The following is a 20,600-nucleotide window of genomic DNA, read 5'->3' on the forward strand; positions in this document are numbered from 1 at the left end:
AGAGAGAAAGTGTGTGTGTGTGTGTGTGTGTGTGTGTGTGTGTGTGTGTGTGTGTGTGTGTGTGAGAGAATCCATGTGAGGAAGTATAGGCGTGTGTGAGGATGGATGTGAGGGAGCGTGGGTGTAGGTGAGGATGGATGTGCGGAAGTGTGTGTTGGTTTGGGTAGCAGTACTACGTAGTATGTGTGAGTGTGAGCAGTGTGCATGGAGAGCAGCATGGCTCCTGGAGGTGTGTGGGGTTTTGGGGTGCTTGCTCACCTTGTGAGCGTTACTGAGGCCAGTCACTCATCCTGTGCAGAGAGCAAGACCCCGACCTTGTCGCCCAACACCAGTTTCCAGAATTGCTTCCTGATCACACGTGCCTTGCACGGGCCTCTTGGTCAGTGGTTCCCAGAGTGACTTCGGTCTCTTATTCACCGCTGTGGTATTTGTAATGCATCAGCTGTACTGCTGCGTTCTTCATGTCTGTACATGTTAAACCTTCGGTGTTGTCGTCCTTTCCCTCTGTTAATGTTCCCTCTGGTCTGTGCAGTAAATCTGTTTGTATCTGTAACTTCTACCCCTGACCCCGTGAGTGTGAAGCACTAGTAACCACTTCAGTGCAATTCAGGGCTGGTGCAGTCACCTCTCACTGTCCAGTAAACCTGCACCAAGAGGGAGCCTGTCACAAATTTAATCCTTGTTGTTCACCACCCCAGTGTGTCTTTTTCCAAATGTATTTGTTCATACTATACATGGACAGACCCCACTGCGCTCATCCAGCCCCTGGGGTCAGAAGATCAGCACCCGTGTCCTAACATACAGCATCGCTTTGGCATTTTGCCTTCCTGCATCAGCCTGGAGTGCACAGAGCAGGGCACTGTGCTGCCAAAGCAAAAATGCAGATGAGGCCTTGTTGGACTGAACAGGCAAAGAGGAGCAGCTGACACGGAGGTGTCTCCAAGCCATGTGTCCAAGGACCTCCCCACAGGAAGGTGGTCACTGCTCAGGCCCCATCCTGGGTTGCTGGGCTGATGATACTGTAGCAAGGTTGAAAAGCACCTGGGATACTACAATGATCTGCGAGACCTTGGTGAGGGACCCTGGAGCAGACAGCTGCCAAACAGCTGGGAAAGACCCCACAGAGGAACGCAGGGTGGGTGTTTGCAGGGGAGGGAACATGGAAACCCAAAATAGATGTGTTAGAATTGGAGGGAGACAGTCAGAGCAGCACATGGCTCATGATTCACATGTGCACATTTATTTCAGGGAGTGAAGGCCAGGCTTTGTTTGCAAGTTAGGGGAAGTGTTTATCTGTTTAAACATGCTGAAAGGGTTTGTAGCTAAAAGCTTCTGCTCCCCACAGCCCTGACCCTCACCAACCCGCACCCACCAGCACACAGCCACAACTGTGTAAAGCAAGAAAGTTGCTGGATTAAAAGGAAAGGGAAACGCTTCCTTCTCTGCAGACAATGGAGCAACAGCCCCACTTGCTGTCACTGCCTTACAGGCCTCAGTGCCCAGACGTCACTCCAGAAGCTGACCTCAGGAGAGTCCAGAGGAGAAGAGATTTTGCCCAGAGCCAGGTCAGAGGTGAGCTGAGCTGGAGAGGAACAGGCGTTTAACAAGACAAGGATCAGTCCCAGGAGGACCTGACACTCGGTAGCTGTCAGATGAGTGCGATGGTCTCAGAGATGCCCAGAACACACCAGGTCATCAAGGGCCCTGCCACGCGTTCAAATGAAAGCTGGACAGAAACTAGCTCTAAAGTTGTTACACTTTTTCAAGCACTGACTTTGTAGCTGCTTGGCTCTTTTTATAGCTGGAAAGCCATTTTTTATGGTAGGATAATTACTTTGCACATGTGGCTGGCCTAAAATTATTGTGTGAATAACCAGTGAAGTGCATAATATAAGTAACGTGTGGCAGGTTCCCAAGGCCCAGTGTTATGAGAGCGGTGCATAGAAAGCGAGCTGGGGTTGGGAGCCGGGCACGAGGCCGCGTGCTCAGAGGGGAGAACGAGGAGAGCAGCGCAGCGTCCTGCCTCACCCAGCACAGCGACGCATCACTTAGGCAGATGGGAGACAGGCGTGGGGCTGGGGAGCTGGTCCAGCCCCAGTCCTTTCCTGAAGGAGAGACCCAGGGAGGTGTCAGGAGACCTGCACAGGGTGGCTTGTGAAGTGTTTCACCGGCATGGCATTCAGTGGGGTGGTATCCAGGCCATGTCCTAAACCAAATTCAGTCGGTGGAATCAACCCTTGGGGCTTGGGAGGCTTGTGCAGAGCCCCCCACATGGCATGGGGCAATGGGGGGCAGTGGGGATCACCCACTGCTGGCCAGAGCAGTAAGTCACTGGGTTCTTTTGGTTCATTTTTTTCTTAAAGGGCCAGAGCTGGCCCAGGTGGGGCACCCGTGGGAGGGCTGGGGGAGCGAGGGAGGAGTCGGGGGGTTTGTGCAGAGCCCCCCACACAGCATGGGGCAGTGGGAGGCAGTGGGGATCGCCACCAACCCAGCAGCACCTGGTGAGCGCCAGGGTTTTTTTATTAACAAGTGCTGGGACCTGGGGCAGCCATTGCCGGGCTGAGAAAGGGGCAGGGGATGGACCTGGCTGATTTGCAGACTCAGCTGCTGCCAAATCTCTGAATCAGATTCAGCCAAATTGAACTGGGACAGTGATTCAAATCACCGAATCGAGTCCCTGTCCCCTGAATTGGCTGAATCTGAATCCGAAGCAAATACTAGCCGCTTCGCACAGGCCAAATAAAAAGGAGGAAGGCAAATGGGAAAGTTTCAGAGAGAAGGGCTCACGTTTGATTGTGTGTAGCTTTGGTCCTAACAGGTTGAAATTTCACCTTGAAACTTTTCCTTTTTTATTTCCTCCCTTCACATGTCTTCACATTATCTTTCCTCCCTTCTAAACTCTCTCATATTGGGTGTGTTGACATGAGATGCTAGCTGAGCAATAGCCTAATTCTACTGCACAGTAACATGCAGAGCAAAAACCGTGCTAATACGGTGCTGTGCAGCAGTATTAGGCTACTGTGCAGTTAGCATCACCAAAAAGCCATGCACTGATGCTACTGTGCAGTAGCACCTGTTACTGGGCATTGATTTAGTACTTGATTGTATGAGTACTAAACTTAATATGCAGTAACTACGGTGCATTAATGAATGTGTAGATGCATTCACTGCTAAGAGAAATTCTCTTGCTCCCTGACAATAGCTTGAAGTCTCAACCTACAATAACTGGTTACATCTGAACCTCAAACCCTAGCCCCAGCAGTCCTGGAGAACAGTATATTTAGTAACAGAGACATTGTGCCGTAGCCAGAGACTACTGTGCAGTAGCAGTGCATCTCACTTCATGCTGCGTGATGCTACTGCGCAGTAGTCATGGGCTACAGCACAGTCAGCGTCACAAAATAGCCATTCATCCATGTGACTGTGCAGTGACTCTTGTTACAAGAGCTGTGCGCACAAAGTGAGCTAGGGTTGGGAGCCAGGCATGAGGCCGCCTGGTCGGAGGAGAGAATGAGGAGAGCAGTGCTGCGTCTGACTACGCATCACCTGGGGGGATAGGAGACAGAGGTGGGGCTGGAGAGCTGGTCCAACCCCAGTCCTTTCCTGAAAGGAGAGACCCAGGGAGGTGTCGGGGGCAGCTCGTCACTGGGACCTGCACGGGGCTGGCGTGTGAAGTGCTTCATCACCATGGCATTCGGTGGGGGTTGTACCCAGCCCCTGTCCTAGAACCAAACTCAGTCATTGGCATTAACTGCCCAGGGCCGGGGGGGGCATGTCCTGCACTGGAGGTTTCCAAGATGGGGCTGGAGAAGCCTTGCACAAGGCTGGTTTAGGAGCAAGCAGCATGCTGCATTCGTACACAGAGCTGGACTAGATGACCCTAAGGTCCCTGCCAGCCCTGAGTCAACAAATCAGTTATATTTAATACTTTATTAAATGAAAATGGGAATTGCCCACCAATAATAGTGAGATCCATGATGTTCTGGCCTGCGCTAAAGACCTCTCAAAAGAGAGATTCTTTGAATAAAGGATTAGGCCTGGACTGAGGGACCAGCGAGGAGGCTACAGGGATGTGTGGGTGCATCTGTCTGTGTGAAGCTTCCCTGTTCATTCTCCTGTGTGGAGCAATGTTTGCTATGCTGAAAAAGCACTTCTCATAAAACTCCCTGATTTCCTGTAAATGCTGCTCAGTGCCCAGTGCCCCAGCTCCCTCCTGACAGCTGCTCAGAGTTTAGTTTCTGTTTTGCATTGACACAGATTTCAGAGCACTTGGAAAACTTCTGGCTGAGGGGACAGTATCCAAGTTGGAGCAATCTGCAGGCTGAAAGAAAAGAAGCAGCCCTTGATTTCTGACCGGCTCTGACTGCACCCAAGTGTGTGGAGGCAGGTGAGGAGGAGGAGGGTGGAAATCTGCTGTAACGCTCCATGGGAGAATCTGTGGGACTGAGTCCTGTCCCTGGAAGTTGTCCCAAATTGCTGTGCAGAGCAGTGATAAGAGCTAAAAAGCAAGATTTTTTTAGAGAAATCATGAGCTTGTGGTTCGCTGGTTCTGGTCTGTGCTGGCAGGCAGCCCTCGTGGCTTAGCCCTGAGAGCAGAAGGGCTGGAAGCTACAGTTTCCAAACAGGAAAACTGAGGGTCTCGGGCTTCTCCTCAGCAACGCAGTTGCTTGCATGCCAGGACAGGGCTCTGGGCAGATAAAATGCCCTGCTCCTCTCTGCCGAGTTGGAAGCATGAAGGAGCAAATCATTAAGGGCCAGCACCTGCCCCAGTGACTCGCTGGGGTGCCCGGGACAGGTCCTAGGTCCCTTCCCTTCCCTCAGTCTCATCAGCAGTCAGTCTTGGGGGGGGGAGGGGTGACTTTCTTGGTGCTGGGTGGGGACACAGCTTGGGGCTGCTCTCTAGAGGAGCCTGGGTGGGGGTGCTAGTGCCCTGGGGTAGGTGTGTGGGGTGTGGGGCTGCACAGGGGAGCCTTGTGGGTGCAATAGGCAGTCTGTGCCCCCTGGTGCCACCAGACCCTTCTATCCACCTCCCTGTGCAGAGCGGGCTCCTGGGCTCTGGGGTCCTGGGCTGGGAGATGCAGCCTGGCCGCTGGTATCGCAGGGTCACCCATCTCTTGGTGGTTGTAGAGGTATCCTCTCCTTCTGGCCTCTCTCCACCCACTCTGGGCAGTTGCCGTGCTGCAGAGCAAGTGCTGCTGGGAGTCCTGAGTGCCCCTGGCATGGGGCAGTGCTGGGGCCAGGCTGTGCTGGGGCTTGTTGCGCCTGCTGTGCCAGAAGAGGCCAAGGCCAGCTTCACAGGAAAAGTTCGCACATGGGGGCAGAGCTACCTGTGCCCCAGGGCCGGGCATCCAGCAGGCTACAATACAGAGCTACAGCTTCTGCTCCCTCTGCTAGTCCAGGCACTGCAGCTGCCCAAGCCCCAGGCCTTTCCCCAGGCACTTTCCAGGTTTGACCATGGCCTCAGCTGTTTGCTGAACATGTCATACCTGCCCCTGCCTGGATCTGAACTGCCAGATGTCAGGGGCTGTCTCAGAAGTCAGCTCTGCTAGCTGGGGTGTCCCTCACAGCTTCATGAAGTTTTGCTCATGCTACCAAAAAGCCTCAAATCCTTCCTTGAGCACCTCAGAAGTTCCCCCTGAACTTTCATTCAGACCACGGAGCTTTTCTCTTTCCTTCCCAATGCCAAGCTAAGACTTCTGCAAAAGGAGAAGCCTGGAGCCGCAGCTGGGCTCCAGCAGACTCATCAGCCTTTTGCAAAAGATGGTCTGATTGCCTTTGCCGAGGCAGTGACCAGGCCTGGGTTCAGGATCCACCATAGATATTTCATGGAGCTCCCCCTTTGCCCTGACATACCTTGCTTAAGGTGGGCAAGTTGCAATGCAGCCTCTGGAGCTGTGCGCTTGCACTGGCTGATGTGATGATGCTGGAGCAATCCCAGGAACCAGCCAGGCCTGGCTTTGCTGCAAAGTCAGTGCTCTGGTGCCAAAGGGGCTGCATAGTGGCTTTGCCTTCATCCCTATTCCTTCCCACAGGTGAGAGGGAGGAGATCACCTGGGCACAGCGCCATGGGGGTCACCGATGAGGCCGTGGTGGAGATGCCAGCTCTGGGCCGGCCCTTCCAGGTGGGGATGCTGTACGACTGCCGCAGCGACCTCCTTGTCCCAGGTACGCATCACTTGAGTCTGTAGCGAGTTCCAAGGAGGGGTGAAGATGGGCATGCTGGGTGGGGACCTCCCAGGACGGAAATATGGAGCAAAGAGCAGGGAAGCAGCTGCAGAGCCTGGCTGGAGTCTTCTGGCTGCAGCCCCAGGGCATCTGCCCCTTCCCGCTTACCGCAGGAGAGGGGGAGCACAGCCGAAGGGCCCCTCTGCACATGGCTCAGCCAGGCAGGGGCAGCCTCCACTCTGCACACAAGTTGCTGGGGGTCTCAGTGCATCACAGCTATCCAGGAAAGGCCTGATTCTGTGGCAGGCACTTGGGCAAAGCCTCTGGACTGTGGCAGGAGCAGGGAGGAGTCAGAGCTAGTCAGCACTGGGATGGGGCATAAGGAGCAGCTGGTGTCTTGCCTTGGGCCTCGCAGTCCACTTCCCATCTACGATTGTTACAGCAGAGCAAATTTGGACTTGAGCAGATGAAGGGGTTGGCAGGCTGAGGCCAGGTCGGGCAAGCACCGGGGTTTCGCACAAGGGGACCTCAGTGTTGCAAGGTGGACCTTTTCAGCCACATTGGTGAAGCCCACACTGGACATTCCTGTTGCTCAGACTGTGCAGGATCATGCTGGGACATTCAGGGATGCAGTTTACTTGTCCAGCACTCAAACCACCCTTTGTTTCCAACCTGGTTTATGCCTTTTGTTCCTTGCATCTCCATTCTTTCTACCATGACTCTTGCTACGACTGTTTGGAGCTTATTTCCATTACTGAGTTTTTGCTGTTGGGTATTTCTCACAGCTTTCACAGATTTCATAGACATTTGGGCGGGAAGGGACCGCAGTAGCTCATCGAGTGCAGCCCCCTGCCCGAGGGGCAGGAAGTCAGCAGGGGTCATAGATTCATAGATGATTCATAGATGCTAGGGTCGGAAGGGACCTCAATAGATCATCGAGTCCGACCCCCTGCATAGGCAGGAAAGAGTGCTGGGTCTAGATGACCCCAGCTAGATGCCTATCCAACCTCCTCTTGAAGACCCCCAGGGTAGGGGAGAGCACCACCTCCCTTGGGAGCCCGTTCCAGACCTTGGCCACTCGAACTGTGAAGAAGTTCTTCCTAATGTCCAATCTAAATCTGCTCTCTGCTAGCTTGTGGCCATTGTTTCTTGTAACCCCTGGGGGCGCCTTGGTGAATAAATACTCACCAATTCCCTTCTGTGCCCCCGTGCTGAACTTATAGGCAGCCACAAGGTCGCCTCTCAACCTTCTCTTGCGGAGGCTGAAAAGGTCCAGTTTCTCTAGTCTCTCCTCATAGGGCTTGGTCTGCAGTCCCTTAACCATACGAGTGGCCCTTCTCTGGACCCTCTCCAGGTTATCCGCATGCCTCTTGAATTGCGACACCCAGAATTGCACGCAGTACTCCAACTGCGGTCTGACCAGCGCCCGATAGAGGGGAAGTATCACCTCCTTGGACCTATTCGTCATGCATCTGCTGATGCACGATAAAGTGCGATTGGCTTTTTTGATGGCTTCGTCACACTGCCGGCTCATGTTCATCTTGGAGTCCACTAGGACTCCAACGTCCCTTTCCAGTTCCGTGCCACCCAGCAGGTCATTCCCTAGGCTGTAGGTGTGCTGGACATTTTTCCTCCCTAGGTGCAGCACTTTGCATTTCTCCTTGTTGAACTGCATCCTGTTGTTTTCTGCCCACTTGTGCAACCTATCCAGGTCTGCCTGCAGCTGTTCCCTGCCCTCCAGCATGTCCACTTCTCCCCATAGCTTTGTGTCATCCGCAAACTTGGACAGAGTACATTTCACTCCCTCGTCCAAGTCACTGATGAAGACATTAAAGAGTATTGGTCCAAGGACCGAGCCCTGCGGGACCCCACTGCCCACAACCTTCCAGGTCGAAACCGACCCATCCACCACGACTGTCTGGGTGCGACCCTCCAGCCAATTCGCCACCCACTGGACCGTGTAGTTATCCAAGTCACAGCCTCTTAACTTGTTCACCAGTATGCGGTGGGATACCGTATCGAAGGCCTTCCTGAAGTCTAAGTATACGACATCCAGCCCTACTCCTGTGTCCAGGTGTTTTGTAACCCGGTCATAAAAAGAGACTAGATTGGTCAGGCACGATCTGCCCTCCACGAACCCGTGCTGGTTTCCCCTCAGCATAATTTGTCCTGCTGGGCTCTCGCAAATGTGAGCCTTGATAATTTTTTCAAAGATTTTGCCAAGGATGGAGGTGAGACTGACTGGCCTATAGTTGCCCGGGTCCTCCTTCCTCCCCTTCTTGAAAATGGGGACCACATTGGCCCTATGCTGGCTAGCACTACTGATGAAAGGGACTTGGGGGTCATGACTGACCACAAGATGAACATGAGCCTGCAATGGGATGCTGCAGATAGTAAAGCGACCAAAACGCTGGCTTGCATCCATAGATGTTTCACAAGCAAATCCCAAGATGTCATTCTCCCGTTGTACTCAGGCTTGTTAAGGCCACAGCTAGAGTACTGCGTCCAGTTTTGGACTCCACAATTCAAAAAGGATGTGGAGAAACTTGAGTGTGTCCAGAGGAGAGCCACGTGCATGATCAGAGGTCAGGGAAGCAGACCCTACGATAACAGGCTGAGAGCCCTGGGGCTCTTTAGCCTAGAAAAGCGCAGGCTCAGGGGTGAGTTGGTGGCCACCTACATTTTATCAGGGGTGACCACCAGTATCTGGGGGAATGTTTGTTCACCAGAGCGCCCCAAGGGATGACGAGGTCGAATGGTCACAAACTACTACAAGATCGTTTCAGGCTGGACATAAGGAAGAATTTCTTTACTGTCCGAGCCCCCAAGGTCTGGAACAGCCTGCCATCAGAGGTGGTTCAAGCGCCTTCCTTGAACACCTTCAAGAGGAAACTGGATGCTTATCTTGCTGGGATCCTATGACCCCAGCTGACTTCCTGCCCTTTGGGCAGGGGGCTGGACTCGATGATCTTCCGAGGTCCCTTCCAGCCCTAATGTCTATGAAATCTATGAATCTATGAATCTATAGCACTGTCGAGCCTCTAAGAATGCTGCAGGCTTTCCCTCCCAATGTGGAGAACCTTTCATTTTTTGGTGTTAAACACCATCAGGTTCTCATCCGCCCAAGAGGTGATCATGGGATACCAGATCAAAGGCTTCTTTGAAGTCAAGATATATGACATCAATCTCCTCTCCCTTGTCCAGGTGATAATTCACCTGTTCATTAAAGGAAATGAGATTGGTCAAGCATGACCTACCCACAACAAACCCATGCTGGCTATCCCTCAGGATATTGTCGTTGGCCAGTCTGTTAAGAATGGCCTCTTTAATAAACTTTTCTAAGACCTTCCCCAGGATAGAGGTCAGACTGATGGGCCTGTAGTTTGCCGGATCCACTTTCCTCCCTTTCTTGAAGATAGGCGCCACATCAACCTCTTTTCTAGAGCCCTGTGTCCATAAACACCCCCGGACTTGCAGATTCTTCTTATTCCACTTCTTCTTTTTCCAAACATCTTCTCGCTGTCTGTGGCAAAGCTTCTACTTTGACAGAACTTGAAGCTGGTTTGTTCAGGGTTGTCTCATCTGTGGCTTTTCAGTGACTATTAGTAAATTAATTTGCTATTTCATCTATTATATCAAAAGACACAATGAACTAGGAAAAAATTATCCCATGATGTTGTTTTATTAGTCCTGGAGCTGCGAGAGTTAAAACATATGTCTCTTTCAAAAACATAAAACAAAACCAAGCTCTCCTTGGTGCCTCCAATGCTTCATTGAAGGTGATCTTCACAGCTGAACTAATGTTCACCTGAGCAAATACTTCCACTCCTGAGTTAGTGTTTTTATATAGAGTCAAAAAGCAGTCTGCAAGGCTGTGAAATGGGAGCTAAATGTCTAGGAGCAGCTACCAGACAGCAGTAGGGATAGTTGGAGTAGTGGAATCATAGTTTCATAGTTTCCAGGGTCAGAAGGAACATGAACGGATCATCAAGTCTGACCCCCTGCCCTGGGCAGGAACAAGTGCTGGGATCATAATACCTCAGAGACCATGAAAGACCATTTTCAAAGAAAGAGGATTGTTAACACCGATGGAATGAAGAGCCTAGAAGGAATCAAGAAAAATTCTGATGAACCCTGTAGTCTGGCAGTTGTCTTTGTCTGTGTTGTCAGAGAGAGTCTGCCAGTGAAGTGTGTGCTCACCTGGGTAGAATAAAAGTCAATATGCAAAATGCAGGTCTATGAAAATGCAAATGTACGGCAGAGAGGATCAGAGGGATGGAGACAATGGACATGTCTACACATGATGCTTTAATGTTCATTAGCCTACATTTATGCGCATTGAGAGTGTGCAGCTGCACATGTGTAAACTTCATGTGCATTAAAATGGCAAATATAGGTATTCATGCCTAAATTTAATACCTGCAAATGCAGGTAACAAACAGGAACACATAGTTAAAGTGCATTAATGTATGTGTAGATGCATTAAAGCTCATTAACGCTCTGTGTGTGTGGACTGACTTGAGACTAACTTTGGTGTTAATATGCTTTAACACCTGCATTTGTAGATGCCTGCCTAAACCCACTTAATTCACAGTAAGCTAATGTTCATTAAATTTAGGCACGCTTAAATGCACGTGTAGACACAGCCAATAGGTGTGAGACAGGTGGGAGGTGAGGAAAGGGGAAATGTTGAACTGGTGATAGAAGAATGTAGCTGGTAAAATGCAGACAGGTAACCTTGGGTTATCTGATGGGAGGCAGGTTATAATGTGCCATAAATCCAGTGTCTTTATTGAGCCACCATGAACTCTGATGACATTTAAACCAATGCACCTTTCTCTCAGAGCAAAACAATCTTCTCAACATTTGAAATTCAATCAGACTTAACACTTCTAAGTCCTAAATGTTAAAGCACCCTCACTCAGGTGGCCAGCCCACTAGGGAACGGACCTTCTGACCTTGGTTTCAAACTTGGGTGTTAACGAGCACTAACCACGTTCACTTCTGAGTGGGGAATTCAGTAAGAAACATAGTTCAAGACTGAAGAGCAGACACCTTCAGGTGGACCTGGTTTCTATCCTCTGTGGCTTGGCTAAAATGTCAAAATACTTTATTAGTGTATGCTAAGGGGCATATTAAAAATGACAAAGCCATCAGGGAAATACAGAGTACGCAAGCGAGGGACTAGCATAAGAGGGATGTGGGCGAGGAGGTGTCCCTAATAGGTGCTGCTCTGGTTCATAGTCACAGGCCTGTTCTTCTCCCAATGCTAAGCTTTATTTTGTCTGAAATGAGCTGTGTCTACTGGTAAAACACCTAATGCACCTGTGGTGACCTGGAACCATTACCTCCTTTGTCCCATGTATATTTCTGGAGTTCTCTGCAATGGTTACACACCTTGCAATAGGCTCTCACCAAGCACCTGGGACTCTTCAGCCTGAAAAAGAGAAGGCTGAGAGGGGACCTGGTAGCAGCTTACCACTACATCAGAGGCATACATCAATGGTTTGGTGAACAACTGTTCACCATTGAACCCTTGGGGAAAACCAGGAGCAATGGCCACAAACTCCTGGAAGACTGTTTCCGGCTCAACATTAGTAAAAACTTCTTCACAGTGAGGGTGTCCAGACTGTGCAATAAGCTCCCTCCAGAGATGGTGCAATCACCTACCCTGTAAATCTTCAAGAGAAGACTGGACAGTCACCTTGCTGGGATCACCTGACCCCCAGTTTTCTTTCCTGCCTGGTGCTGGGGCTGGACCCAATGATATCCCGAGGTCCCTTCCAGCCTCGCAATTTATGAATCTATGAGGCAAGCAGATACAAACAGCTCAATGCTGTCCTATCATGAGGCAGCTTAAGGCCTCCTCTGATCTACACCATTGACCACTCTGTGGCAAGAGAAGTGAGATCTGAGCACAGCAATGTTCCTGAGATGGGCAGCAAGAAATGAAACACTGGGCCGATTTTGGCAAGGAACCAACAGCTGGCCTTTTCTCTTGCCCATTTACACCCTTCCTGGGAGGGAAAGACTGTCACAGGGAGTTGCCATGCATGTCTTCAATGCCAGCTCAGCGCACAGTGCTCCAGGTGCAAACCAAAGGGAGCTATAGCCTGGAAGGGCCAATGGGCTCAGCAATGCCATGCTCAGAAAATGACTGGCACAAGGGAATACAGGTTTGGGCAGGATGAGGGGAGGGGAGGCACAAGTCATTGGGCTTCCAACACCACTGGGGTGGCCCAACTTCCAAAGCCTGGGCACAGCCGACAGCTACAAGAGACAGCCCTGAGCAGCCCATGCCCTGGCACCAGTGCTCTGCCCCAGCACCTTATGACTCTGCCTGCAGTGACTTTCTCCTGGGGCTGCCCCATTGCAGAATTGCCCTCACCCACAGCACTTGTCCTCTGGGAGACTTCCTCATCCGGGGGTGGATGCAGGGGGTGCACTCACATACCCCACTTTGATCCCTGTGCCACCCCAAGCATAATACCAGCTCCCTGGCATGGCAGCAGCGTTTCTAGTCAGATAGTGCTGAGGGAGTTAATTGCCTCTGATGTTCAGCTGCTCAGGCTAGCCTTTCTGCTGCATTTCTGCTGTCTGTTGGCTACCCCTGGTCACGTAGCTCCTATTTCACAGCCCTGCAGACTGTTTTGAAGTCTAGTTAAAAAACATGCTAACGAGTGTGGAAAGAGCTTTCAGGGAGCACTGGATGCTCTATCAAGATGCTCAGCAAGGCTGGAGTTAGCTCCATGAATCTGAAAGAGACATCCATTTAATGTTCATGGCAGGACAAGGGAAACAACATGCCTTGATTGTATTTGCCAAGTTATGATGTTTCTATCTGTAATGCATCATATAGCATATGAGTGCACATCTAAGTTATTTATTTTTGTTTTACTCTGATTTTAAAGTAAATAATATGGCCGTGGTCCATGAGCTTATTATCCACGCTTCTAGTTTCTTTTTAACGGGAGAAAAATATGCACCGGGTTATATGTGATGAAGCACCACACCAGCTGCACTGGCCTTTTCAAATCCCTACATCTGCTCATGCCTCTGTGTAACCAGAGAGAGCAAAGAACTGCTTCTTAGAAAGGAAAGAGAGGGAAAAACCAACAACTCACCCAAACCTGCCTTTTCCAAAATCCTATAAGAAAGCAGAGGCAAAAATGGCCACTGGGGGACAGAGTTGAGGTAGTCTATTCCTAGCAGATTTCCTTCATCTCCTTCCCTCGCTATCGTTTGGTGGAAAGAGCCTGTGCCTGTCACTCACAGGACCTGTGCTTGTGTCTTCTCTTCCAGGGGTCACATTGTGGCGTCCGGAAGAATTGAAAAAGGATTTAAATGTGAGGCCACAGCCCAAGACAGATTTTGAGATCATTGCGTCTGACACCATTGAGGACAAAGCCTCAGCCCTAGGCGTCTCAGCTGAACTGAAGGCCAGTTTCATTGGGGGGCTGGTGGAAGTTGGTGGCTCTGCAAAATACTTTAAGGACACCAAGAAATCCAAGCAGCAGGCCAGGACAACACTTCAGTACTCAACTACGACTCGGTACGAGCAACTGAGCATGAGCCACTTAGGACCAGAGAACGTCTCCTACCGTACAGTGTTTGACCAAGGCACAGCCACCCACGTGGTCACCGCTGTGCTGTACGGGGCTCAGGCCTTCTTTGTGTTTGACAAGCAAGTGTCTTCATCTGAGGACATCCAGGAGATACAGGGAGAGCTCCAGGTTATGATCAAAAAGATACCACTGGTCTCCATAGAAGGGAAAGGGTCCCTCAAAATGGATGACAAAGAGAAAGCCCGGGCTGACCAATTCAGCTGCAAGTTTCATGGTGATTTTGCTCTTGAGAGCAATCCGGTGACTTATGAGGATGCCATGAAAATTTATGCCACGCTCCCCAAGCTGCTGGGTGAAAATGGGGAGAAAGCTGTGCCCGTGAGAGTTTGGCTGTACCCGCTGACCAAGCTGGACTCCAAAGCTGCTCGGCTGCTCCGTGAAATCAGTCTTCAACTGATCTTTGATGCCCAAGATGCCCTGGAGCAGCTGGCAGAAGTAGACATGCGCTGCAATGACCTGATGAACAACCGGATTGCCACGACCTTCCCTGAGATCAAGACAAAACTGCAGCAATTCAAAACCATGTGCAAGCAGCACAGACAGATTTTCCAGAAAGAGCTGGCACGAATCTTGCCCTCCATCCGTGCAGGGGGGAAAGAGGAGCAGGCCCTGGTGGACATTGTAGTCGGCATACAGCAGTCCCCTTTCAATACACAGCAACTCAATGCATTCCTGGATATGAAGGAGCAAGAGATGAATTATGTGAACTCCTTCCTCACGGACCGCAGCGATATCAAACTTACGCCCTCTCAGAGTCAGCTGCAGCGTGTTGTCCTGGATCGCAAGTTGGACTTTGTCCTCTCCTTTACGTTCACCTCCTTATGGAATAAGGAGCCATACTTAGATAATTTAAAGCTCTGGCTTCAGAACAAACATATGAAGAAACCGGACGACGCAGCCCTGGCCGGTTCTGTCAGTGGGCAAGGCACATCCAAGCTGTGGTTTCAGCAGAAAGATATTTACACAAAAGCACGGAATTATGCCACCTCCTTCCTGGACTTTGCCACAGCCAATACATCCGGAAAGATTGGGTATACTGTGACCTCTGCTTATGATGAGGAGCATCCAGGTGTCACCATCCATCTGTATGAGAAAGGCATTGAGGTCAGCCCTTCTTTTGAGCCTCCCTTAAAACCTCTTCCTCTCCTGATTGGTGAAATCAAGCATGACCGCATACAGCTCAACTTCAAGCCAGCAGCCTTCGGAGAAGCTTGGATAACCGGCTATCGAGTAGAGTACAAGATGAAAAAGGAGGAGGAGGAAAAGGGGGAGAAGAAGGAAACGGAGGAGAAGTGGGTGGTTGTGGAAACAGAAAGCAAACAAGAGATGTTCACGTTAACAGGGCTTCGTCCAAACACCGAGTATATGTTCCGATACGCGTCAGTGAGTGCTCCAGGTGTGAGCTTGACCAGAGAGATGAAGGGGACGGTCAAGACACGCCCCGTTAGTGCTCCAGGGATGCCTGTGCCCATTGCTGTGGGTGTGACAACCATTGCCCTTGCCTGGGAAAGCCCAGATATCATTGGCAAGGGCTCCATTATAAAGGAGTACAGGGTAGAATACAAGGAAGCTGGAGACGGAGGTCCCAAGGGGAAGGACGAGTGGCTGGTACGTCGCACAGGGAGAGCGCAGTTCTGTCACGTCAATGGCCTGAGCCCACAGACACCTTACCGATTCCAAGTGACTGCCGTGTGCATGGACGGGGCAGAGAGTGCCCCTAGTGAGGAGACTCGTGTTTCAACAGTAATGGCAGACAAATCCAAGCAGTTCACACAGGAATTGGTCAAGAAGAGCACCTTGGTGGAAGAAGGACATCCATCACTTTATGCCCTCCCCTTAGAGAAGGCAAAGATGGCCCCAGATGCACTGTACCGGAGGTACAGCCTGGGAAAAGCCAACCCTCAAGTCCCCAGCAAAGCTGTGGTGCTAGTAGGCATTCCTGGGCTGAGGAAAGGCACTCTTATCAACGCCATGGTCAACTATGCCCTGGGGGTGCAGTGGGAAGACACCTTCAGATTCAAGCTGACCCAGGAAGCAGCAGAGGAACCCAGATCGGAGAGCCCAGCCCTGGTGTCTGATGTCTATGAGATCCACTACAACAAGGCCTTCAAAATCCCCTTCTCCCTGATGCTTGTAGACATCCCAGAGATTGAGGATGAGAACAGGTTCCAGATGGCAAAACATATCCAAGCTGTGCTGGCTGCCTTGGGCCTCAGTGGGGGCAATAGTGCTCTCATCTATTTAGTCGGAGCCTCCCAACCTGAGGCTACGCTGGCTCAGTCTTATGTGTTGGCTCACATTTCTCATTCTTTCCCTGAGGAATACAAGCTTCTCCTTCTAGTGGGTGCAGATGGCCAAACAACTCCTTTCGTAGAAGACTTCATCAAGGCCAACTTCCCTTTGACTTACTTCAAGTGCAATACTTCAGCTCTGCTGGCCAAGAATGCCAATAATGAGAAGAACGTGCACATTTTTAATGAGAAGTCCTGGGGGGTATACACTCACAGCATGGAAACTTTGTTCTCAGATTTCCAGTTCTTTAAGACCTAAACACACGCCCTTGACAGAGCACCTTCTTGGAGAGAAACCCAAGTGCAGTGGGTGCAGCTGCAGCCCCAATCAGAGCCCAATGGATGATGCTTCTGCTAGCCAATGCCCTACATGCACATTCTTCAAGTCAACTTCCCTGCTCCTAGCCAAAGCTTTACTGCCTTGATTATTCATTTGAGGCATTCTTCATTTGTACTCTTACATTTTATATTCATACGCTTCTGAAAACCTCCCCCCTCTCGCACAAAGTTGTATGTTTGCAGTCCGTGATCCCAGAGTGCTCTGCACCTGTGCATTTCTTAGAAGTTTCAGCTGTTATAGCCTCTCTACTAATTGCAGGACACATCCCAGAGTACAAGCGTTTCATGGCCTTGTTACTGGAGCAGGCACAAGACAAGCTGAAGAGGATGCTGTAAGTGTGCTGGTGTTTTCCCTGCTTTTGGCCTGCATACCCGGTAAGAGAATGGAAACATGCAAGTCTGAGGTACTAAAAAAAATGGCTTGCTCCACCCTGGAACCACAATCTTTTTGTCTAGTCCATTAATCAACACTTTTATCAATAAACTCATTGACCATGGTTAGTTTGCCACGCCTTGGCCTTTCTTAATTGTGAATTCTGATCAGAGATGGCAAAGGAGAATTGGTATCATTCTCATTTGTGCTTTTGCTTATGGTGTTTCAGAAGACATTGTAGGAAAGCCTGGAGAAGAGTGTGATAGTATTAGGCTGCTCCAGGAGAAAGGGCTTCCTGGCCCCCTCCCTTGAGAATCTGGCCTGGCCCTAACCTGCAGGGCTTACAGCCCTCTCAAATCTCCTTCCAGTTAAAGTCCTGCCATCCTGGGTTTTCTTGGTACCATCTAAAGAGCCTGATCTCAGCAAACTCAATTCCCCCAGCAGTGGGCTGTGCTCCCTCTGGTGCCTGAGGGGACCTCTGATTGGCATGAGCCTGTGGGCCAATTTGAAATGCATCACTGGTTGCTGGGCAGACTGGCAGTCTCTGGCCCAACAGGGAGCCCAAGCCCCTCACCCAGGTATGTGATGCCAGTCACGTAGGCACAGGGAGCAGATTTCCTTCCTCCCTCAGGAATGTATCCAGCTCAGGTTACCTAAAGAGATTGGGTAAGGGGTGTACCCTCTGCAGGGCCCATCCTAACCAAATTGTCACAGAGCAGAGTTTTTTGGGAGAAACAGAGGTGGCCTTCTGCCACACTTCCCCCACTCCTTTAAAAGCTTGGACACATGGCTTTACAGAGCTATGGGTATGAGCATGTTTTGTTTGGAAGGGTCACCTTTCACACCTAAAGAGAGAAGACACAACACACAAGGCTGGTCATAACAATGGTACACATAGTACATTGATGCACATTAAGGAGCTCCCACACCAGAGCTCTCTCAGGTGGACCTGAGTCCATCCGACCCACTACCCAGAGTTCTTTCACTATAGGGCATCCACTACCACAGTCTGGCTTCCTTTGCTGTGTTCAATGGTGAAGTTGAACTGTTGAAGCTGTCAGGCCCATCACTGAAGCTTGGCATTGGTGTTTTGCATTGTCTGCAGCCATTGCAGTGGAGCATGGTCTGATAGGACGGTGAACTGCTGCCCCCACAAATAGGGCCTCAGCTTGTTCAGCACCCAGACGATTGCCAAAAACTCCTTCTCAATAGATGACAGGTTCCACTCCTGAGGTATTGACTTCTGGCTTAAGTACACCATGGGATGTCGTGTCTTTCGGTGCTCTTGTAGGAGTACAGCTCCTAGTCCTGAGTCGGAGGCATCAGTGGCTACATAGAAGGGTTTATCATGAACCGGTGCCTTCAGAATTGGTTGTTTGATCAGGGCAGCCTTTAGGGTATTGAATGCTTCCTGGCACCCCTGCTTCCAGCCCACAAGACCAGGGCTGCTCTTCTTGGTCAGCTCTTATAGGGGAGCTGCCATTACTCCAAATCCAGGGACAAACCACCTGTAATATCCAGCCAAGCCAAAGAGGGCTCTGACTTGCTTCTGGGTTTGTGGGGGCTGCCAGTCTCTAATGGCCTCAATCTTGTCCCACAAGGGAGTAGTATGACCCCCACCCACACCATGTCCCAAATATACCACTTCAGATAGTGCCCGCTGGCACTTTTTGGCTTTCACAGTAAGACCAGCTTGCTTGATCTTACCTAACACGGTGGTCAGATGACTCAGTTGTAACTCAAATTCCTGACTGAAGATGGCAATGTCATCAATGTAAGCCATGGCAAACTGCTCGCATCCTTTTAACAGGTTCTTAATCAGTCTTTGAACAGATGCAGGAGAGTTGCGCATATCAAAAGGTAAAACTGTAAACTCATATAGTCCCACAGGTGTGGTGAAGGCAGACTTGGCTATGGCATCTGGATCCAGTGCCATTTGCCAGAATCCTTTGGACAGATCGAGAGTAGAGATGATCTTAGCCGGGCCCAGGTTATCAAGTAAAGTGTCCATCCTGGGCATAAGGTATGTGTCAGGGGTGGTAATAGCATTCAGCTTCCAGTAGTCCACACAGAACCGGATGGACCCATACTGCTTCCAGACGAGTACCACCAGGCTGGCCCAGGGACTCATTGAAGGCCGGATTATCCCTAACCCTCTCATCTCTGTCATCTCTCACCTTCTTATTAACCAGGTAAGGTCTGGATCAGATAGGGTGATGGCTGCCCGTGTGTATAGAGTGTACTGCCAGGTTTGGTTTACCTGGTTTGTTGGAGAACACTGTGTCAAAGTCTTTGAGTGTTGCAAGCAGCTTGTCCTTGTCCTGGGAGGGCAGATGGTCCGGCAGACAGAGTTCCTCTATTTCTGCCTCTCCATCCCAGTCACCATGCATGACCGGCTCCTCTGGATCCTCGGGTGACCCTGCCACTGAGGAAATCCAGAATACCACATCACTTCTATTAAATTATGGTTTAAGCATGTTCACATGAACTGTCTTAGGCTTTTTCCCACTCCTGGTCACTACATAGGTCACATCATCCAGCCTGTCCAGGATGATATGAGGACCCTCTCAAGCTGCTTGCAGCTTGTCTGTCTTCAGTGGCAGGAAAACCATGACCTTATCACCTCGTTCAAAGTTACGTAAGTGAGCCTTTTCATCATACCAGGCACTTTGCTTCTCCTGGGCCTGGGCCAGGGAGTCTCGTGCCACCTTCATCATGTCAGTTAGCTTCTGATGAAAACTGAGCACATATTCTACCATGGAGGTCTTGGTGGAAGAGATTTTGCCTTCCCACTCTTCTCTTACCAAATCAGGAGGACCCTGAACTCCCTTCCAAACATCAACTCGAATGACAAGAATCCAATAGACTCCTGGGGCACCTCCTGGTAGGCAAAAAGCAAATGCAAATGTTTTTCATCCCAGTCATTGGGGTTGGAGTCCACATAGGCCTTTAGCATACCTTTCAAGGTCCCATTGAACTTTCCTACCAGCCCATTTGTCTGAGGGTGATAGGCTGTGGTCTTGAGGTTTCACCCCACAGCACTCCCACAGCCACTTCATCACCTCCACCAGGAAGTTCCCATCTCTTTCCATGAGGATCTCAGAGGGAAAAGCCAGCTGAAAGAAGATCTTGGCTAGGGCGTCAGCAACTACAGGTGCCTTGGAGGAGGTCAAGGCAATTGCCTGCAGGTACTGAGTTGTGAAATCCACTAGAGTCAGGATGTACTTCCTCCCTCTGTGAGTCTTATGCCTCAGAGGCCCACAATGTCTATACCCACTCTTTGGAAGGGTTGATCAATGATAGGGAGGGGCTGTAGGGGAGCCTTTCCCTTGTCCCCACTTTTGCCCGTCTGCTGGCACATCTCACAAGATCTGCAGTAGTTGGTCACATTCTGGGCAATTCTGGGCCAATAAAAGTTCACCTGCAGCTGCTGACCTGTCCATTCCCTGCCCATGTGACCAGGACAAGGTAAATCGTGAGCCATGGGAAGCAAATGCTGTCTGAACTTACGAGGTACTATGAGCTGGCGATGGGGTTCCCAGGTCTCGGTATGGTTCTTTGGTACCCACAACCGATAGAGGACTCCCTTATCCCAGATCACCTGTTTCCTCTTATCTGGGGTGAACTCTGTCTCTTGCTCCTGAGCCATCTGCCAGAGTTCCTCCAAGCCGGGGTCCTCTAGAACCCCCTGCTTGAACTCCTCCTGCCAGGCTAAGCCATCAGCGGGGAGGTCTGGTGCTCCTGTAAGGAGTGCACCTGCACCCTCAGGGAAGTCCTCTAACTTCTCCTTGAGAGTCTTGGTTTCAT

At 50.6% G+C, this 20,600-nt stretch overlaps 1 protein-coding gene across 1 annotated transcript; it reads left to right on the forward strand.

The window, feature by feature from the left end:
- The first annotated feature begins 4,176 nt into the window (after positions 1-4,176).
- On the forward strand, positions 4,177-16,921 carry LOC132250992 (verrucotoxin subunit beta-like). Its single transcript, XM_059729396.1, has 3 exons — positions 4,177-4,387; positions 6,033-6,165; positions 13,468-16,921. Exons 2-3 carry the CDS (start codon positions 6,066-6,068, stop codon positions 16,338-16,340), a joined length of 2,973 nt encoding a protein of 990 aa, XP_059585379.1. The 5' UTR covers positions 4,177-4,387; positions 6,033-6,065; the 3' UTR covers positions 16,341-16,921.
- The last annotated feature ends 3,679 nt before the right edge of the window (positions 16,922-20,600 follow it).

This window comes from Alligator mississippiensis, chromosome 5, assembly GCF_030867095.1.
Source record: "Alligator mississippiensis isolate rAllMis1 chromosome 5, rAllMis1, whole genome shotgun sequence".
NCBI lineage: Eukaryota > Metazoa > Chordata > Crocodylia > Alligatoridae > Alligator > Alligator mississippiensis.

Excerpts from the sequence above, each read along its gene's own strand:
- LOC132250992 (XM_059729396.1), top strand. The coding sequence starts at position 6,066 with ATGGGGGTCACCGATGAGGCCGTGGTGGAGATGCCAGCTCTGGGCCGG. Across the intron at positions 6,166-13,467 it reads CAGCGACCTCCTTGTCCCAG|GGGTCACATTGTGGCGTCCG; the intron begins GTACGCATCACT and ends CTTCTCTTCCAG.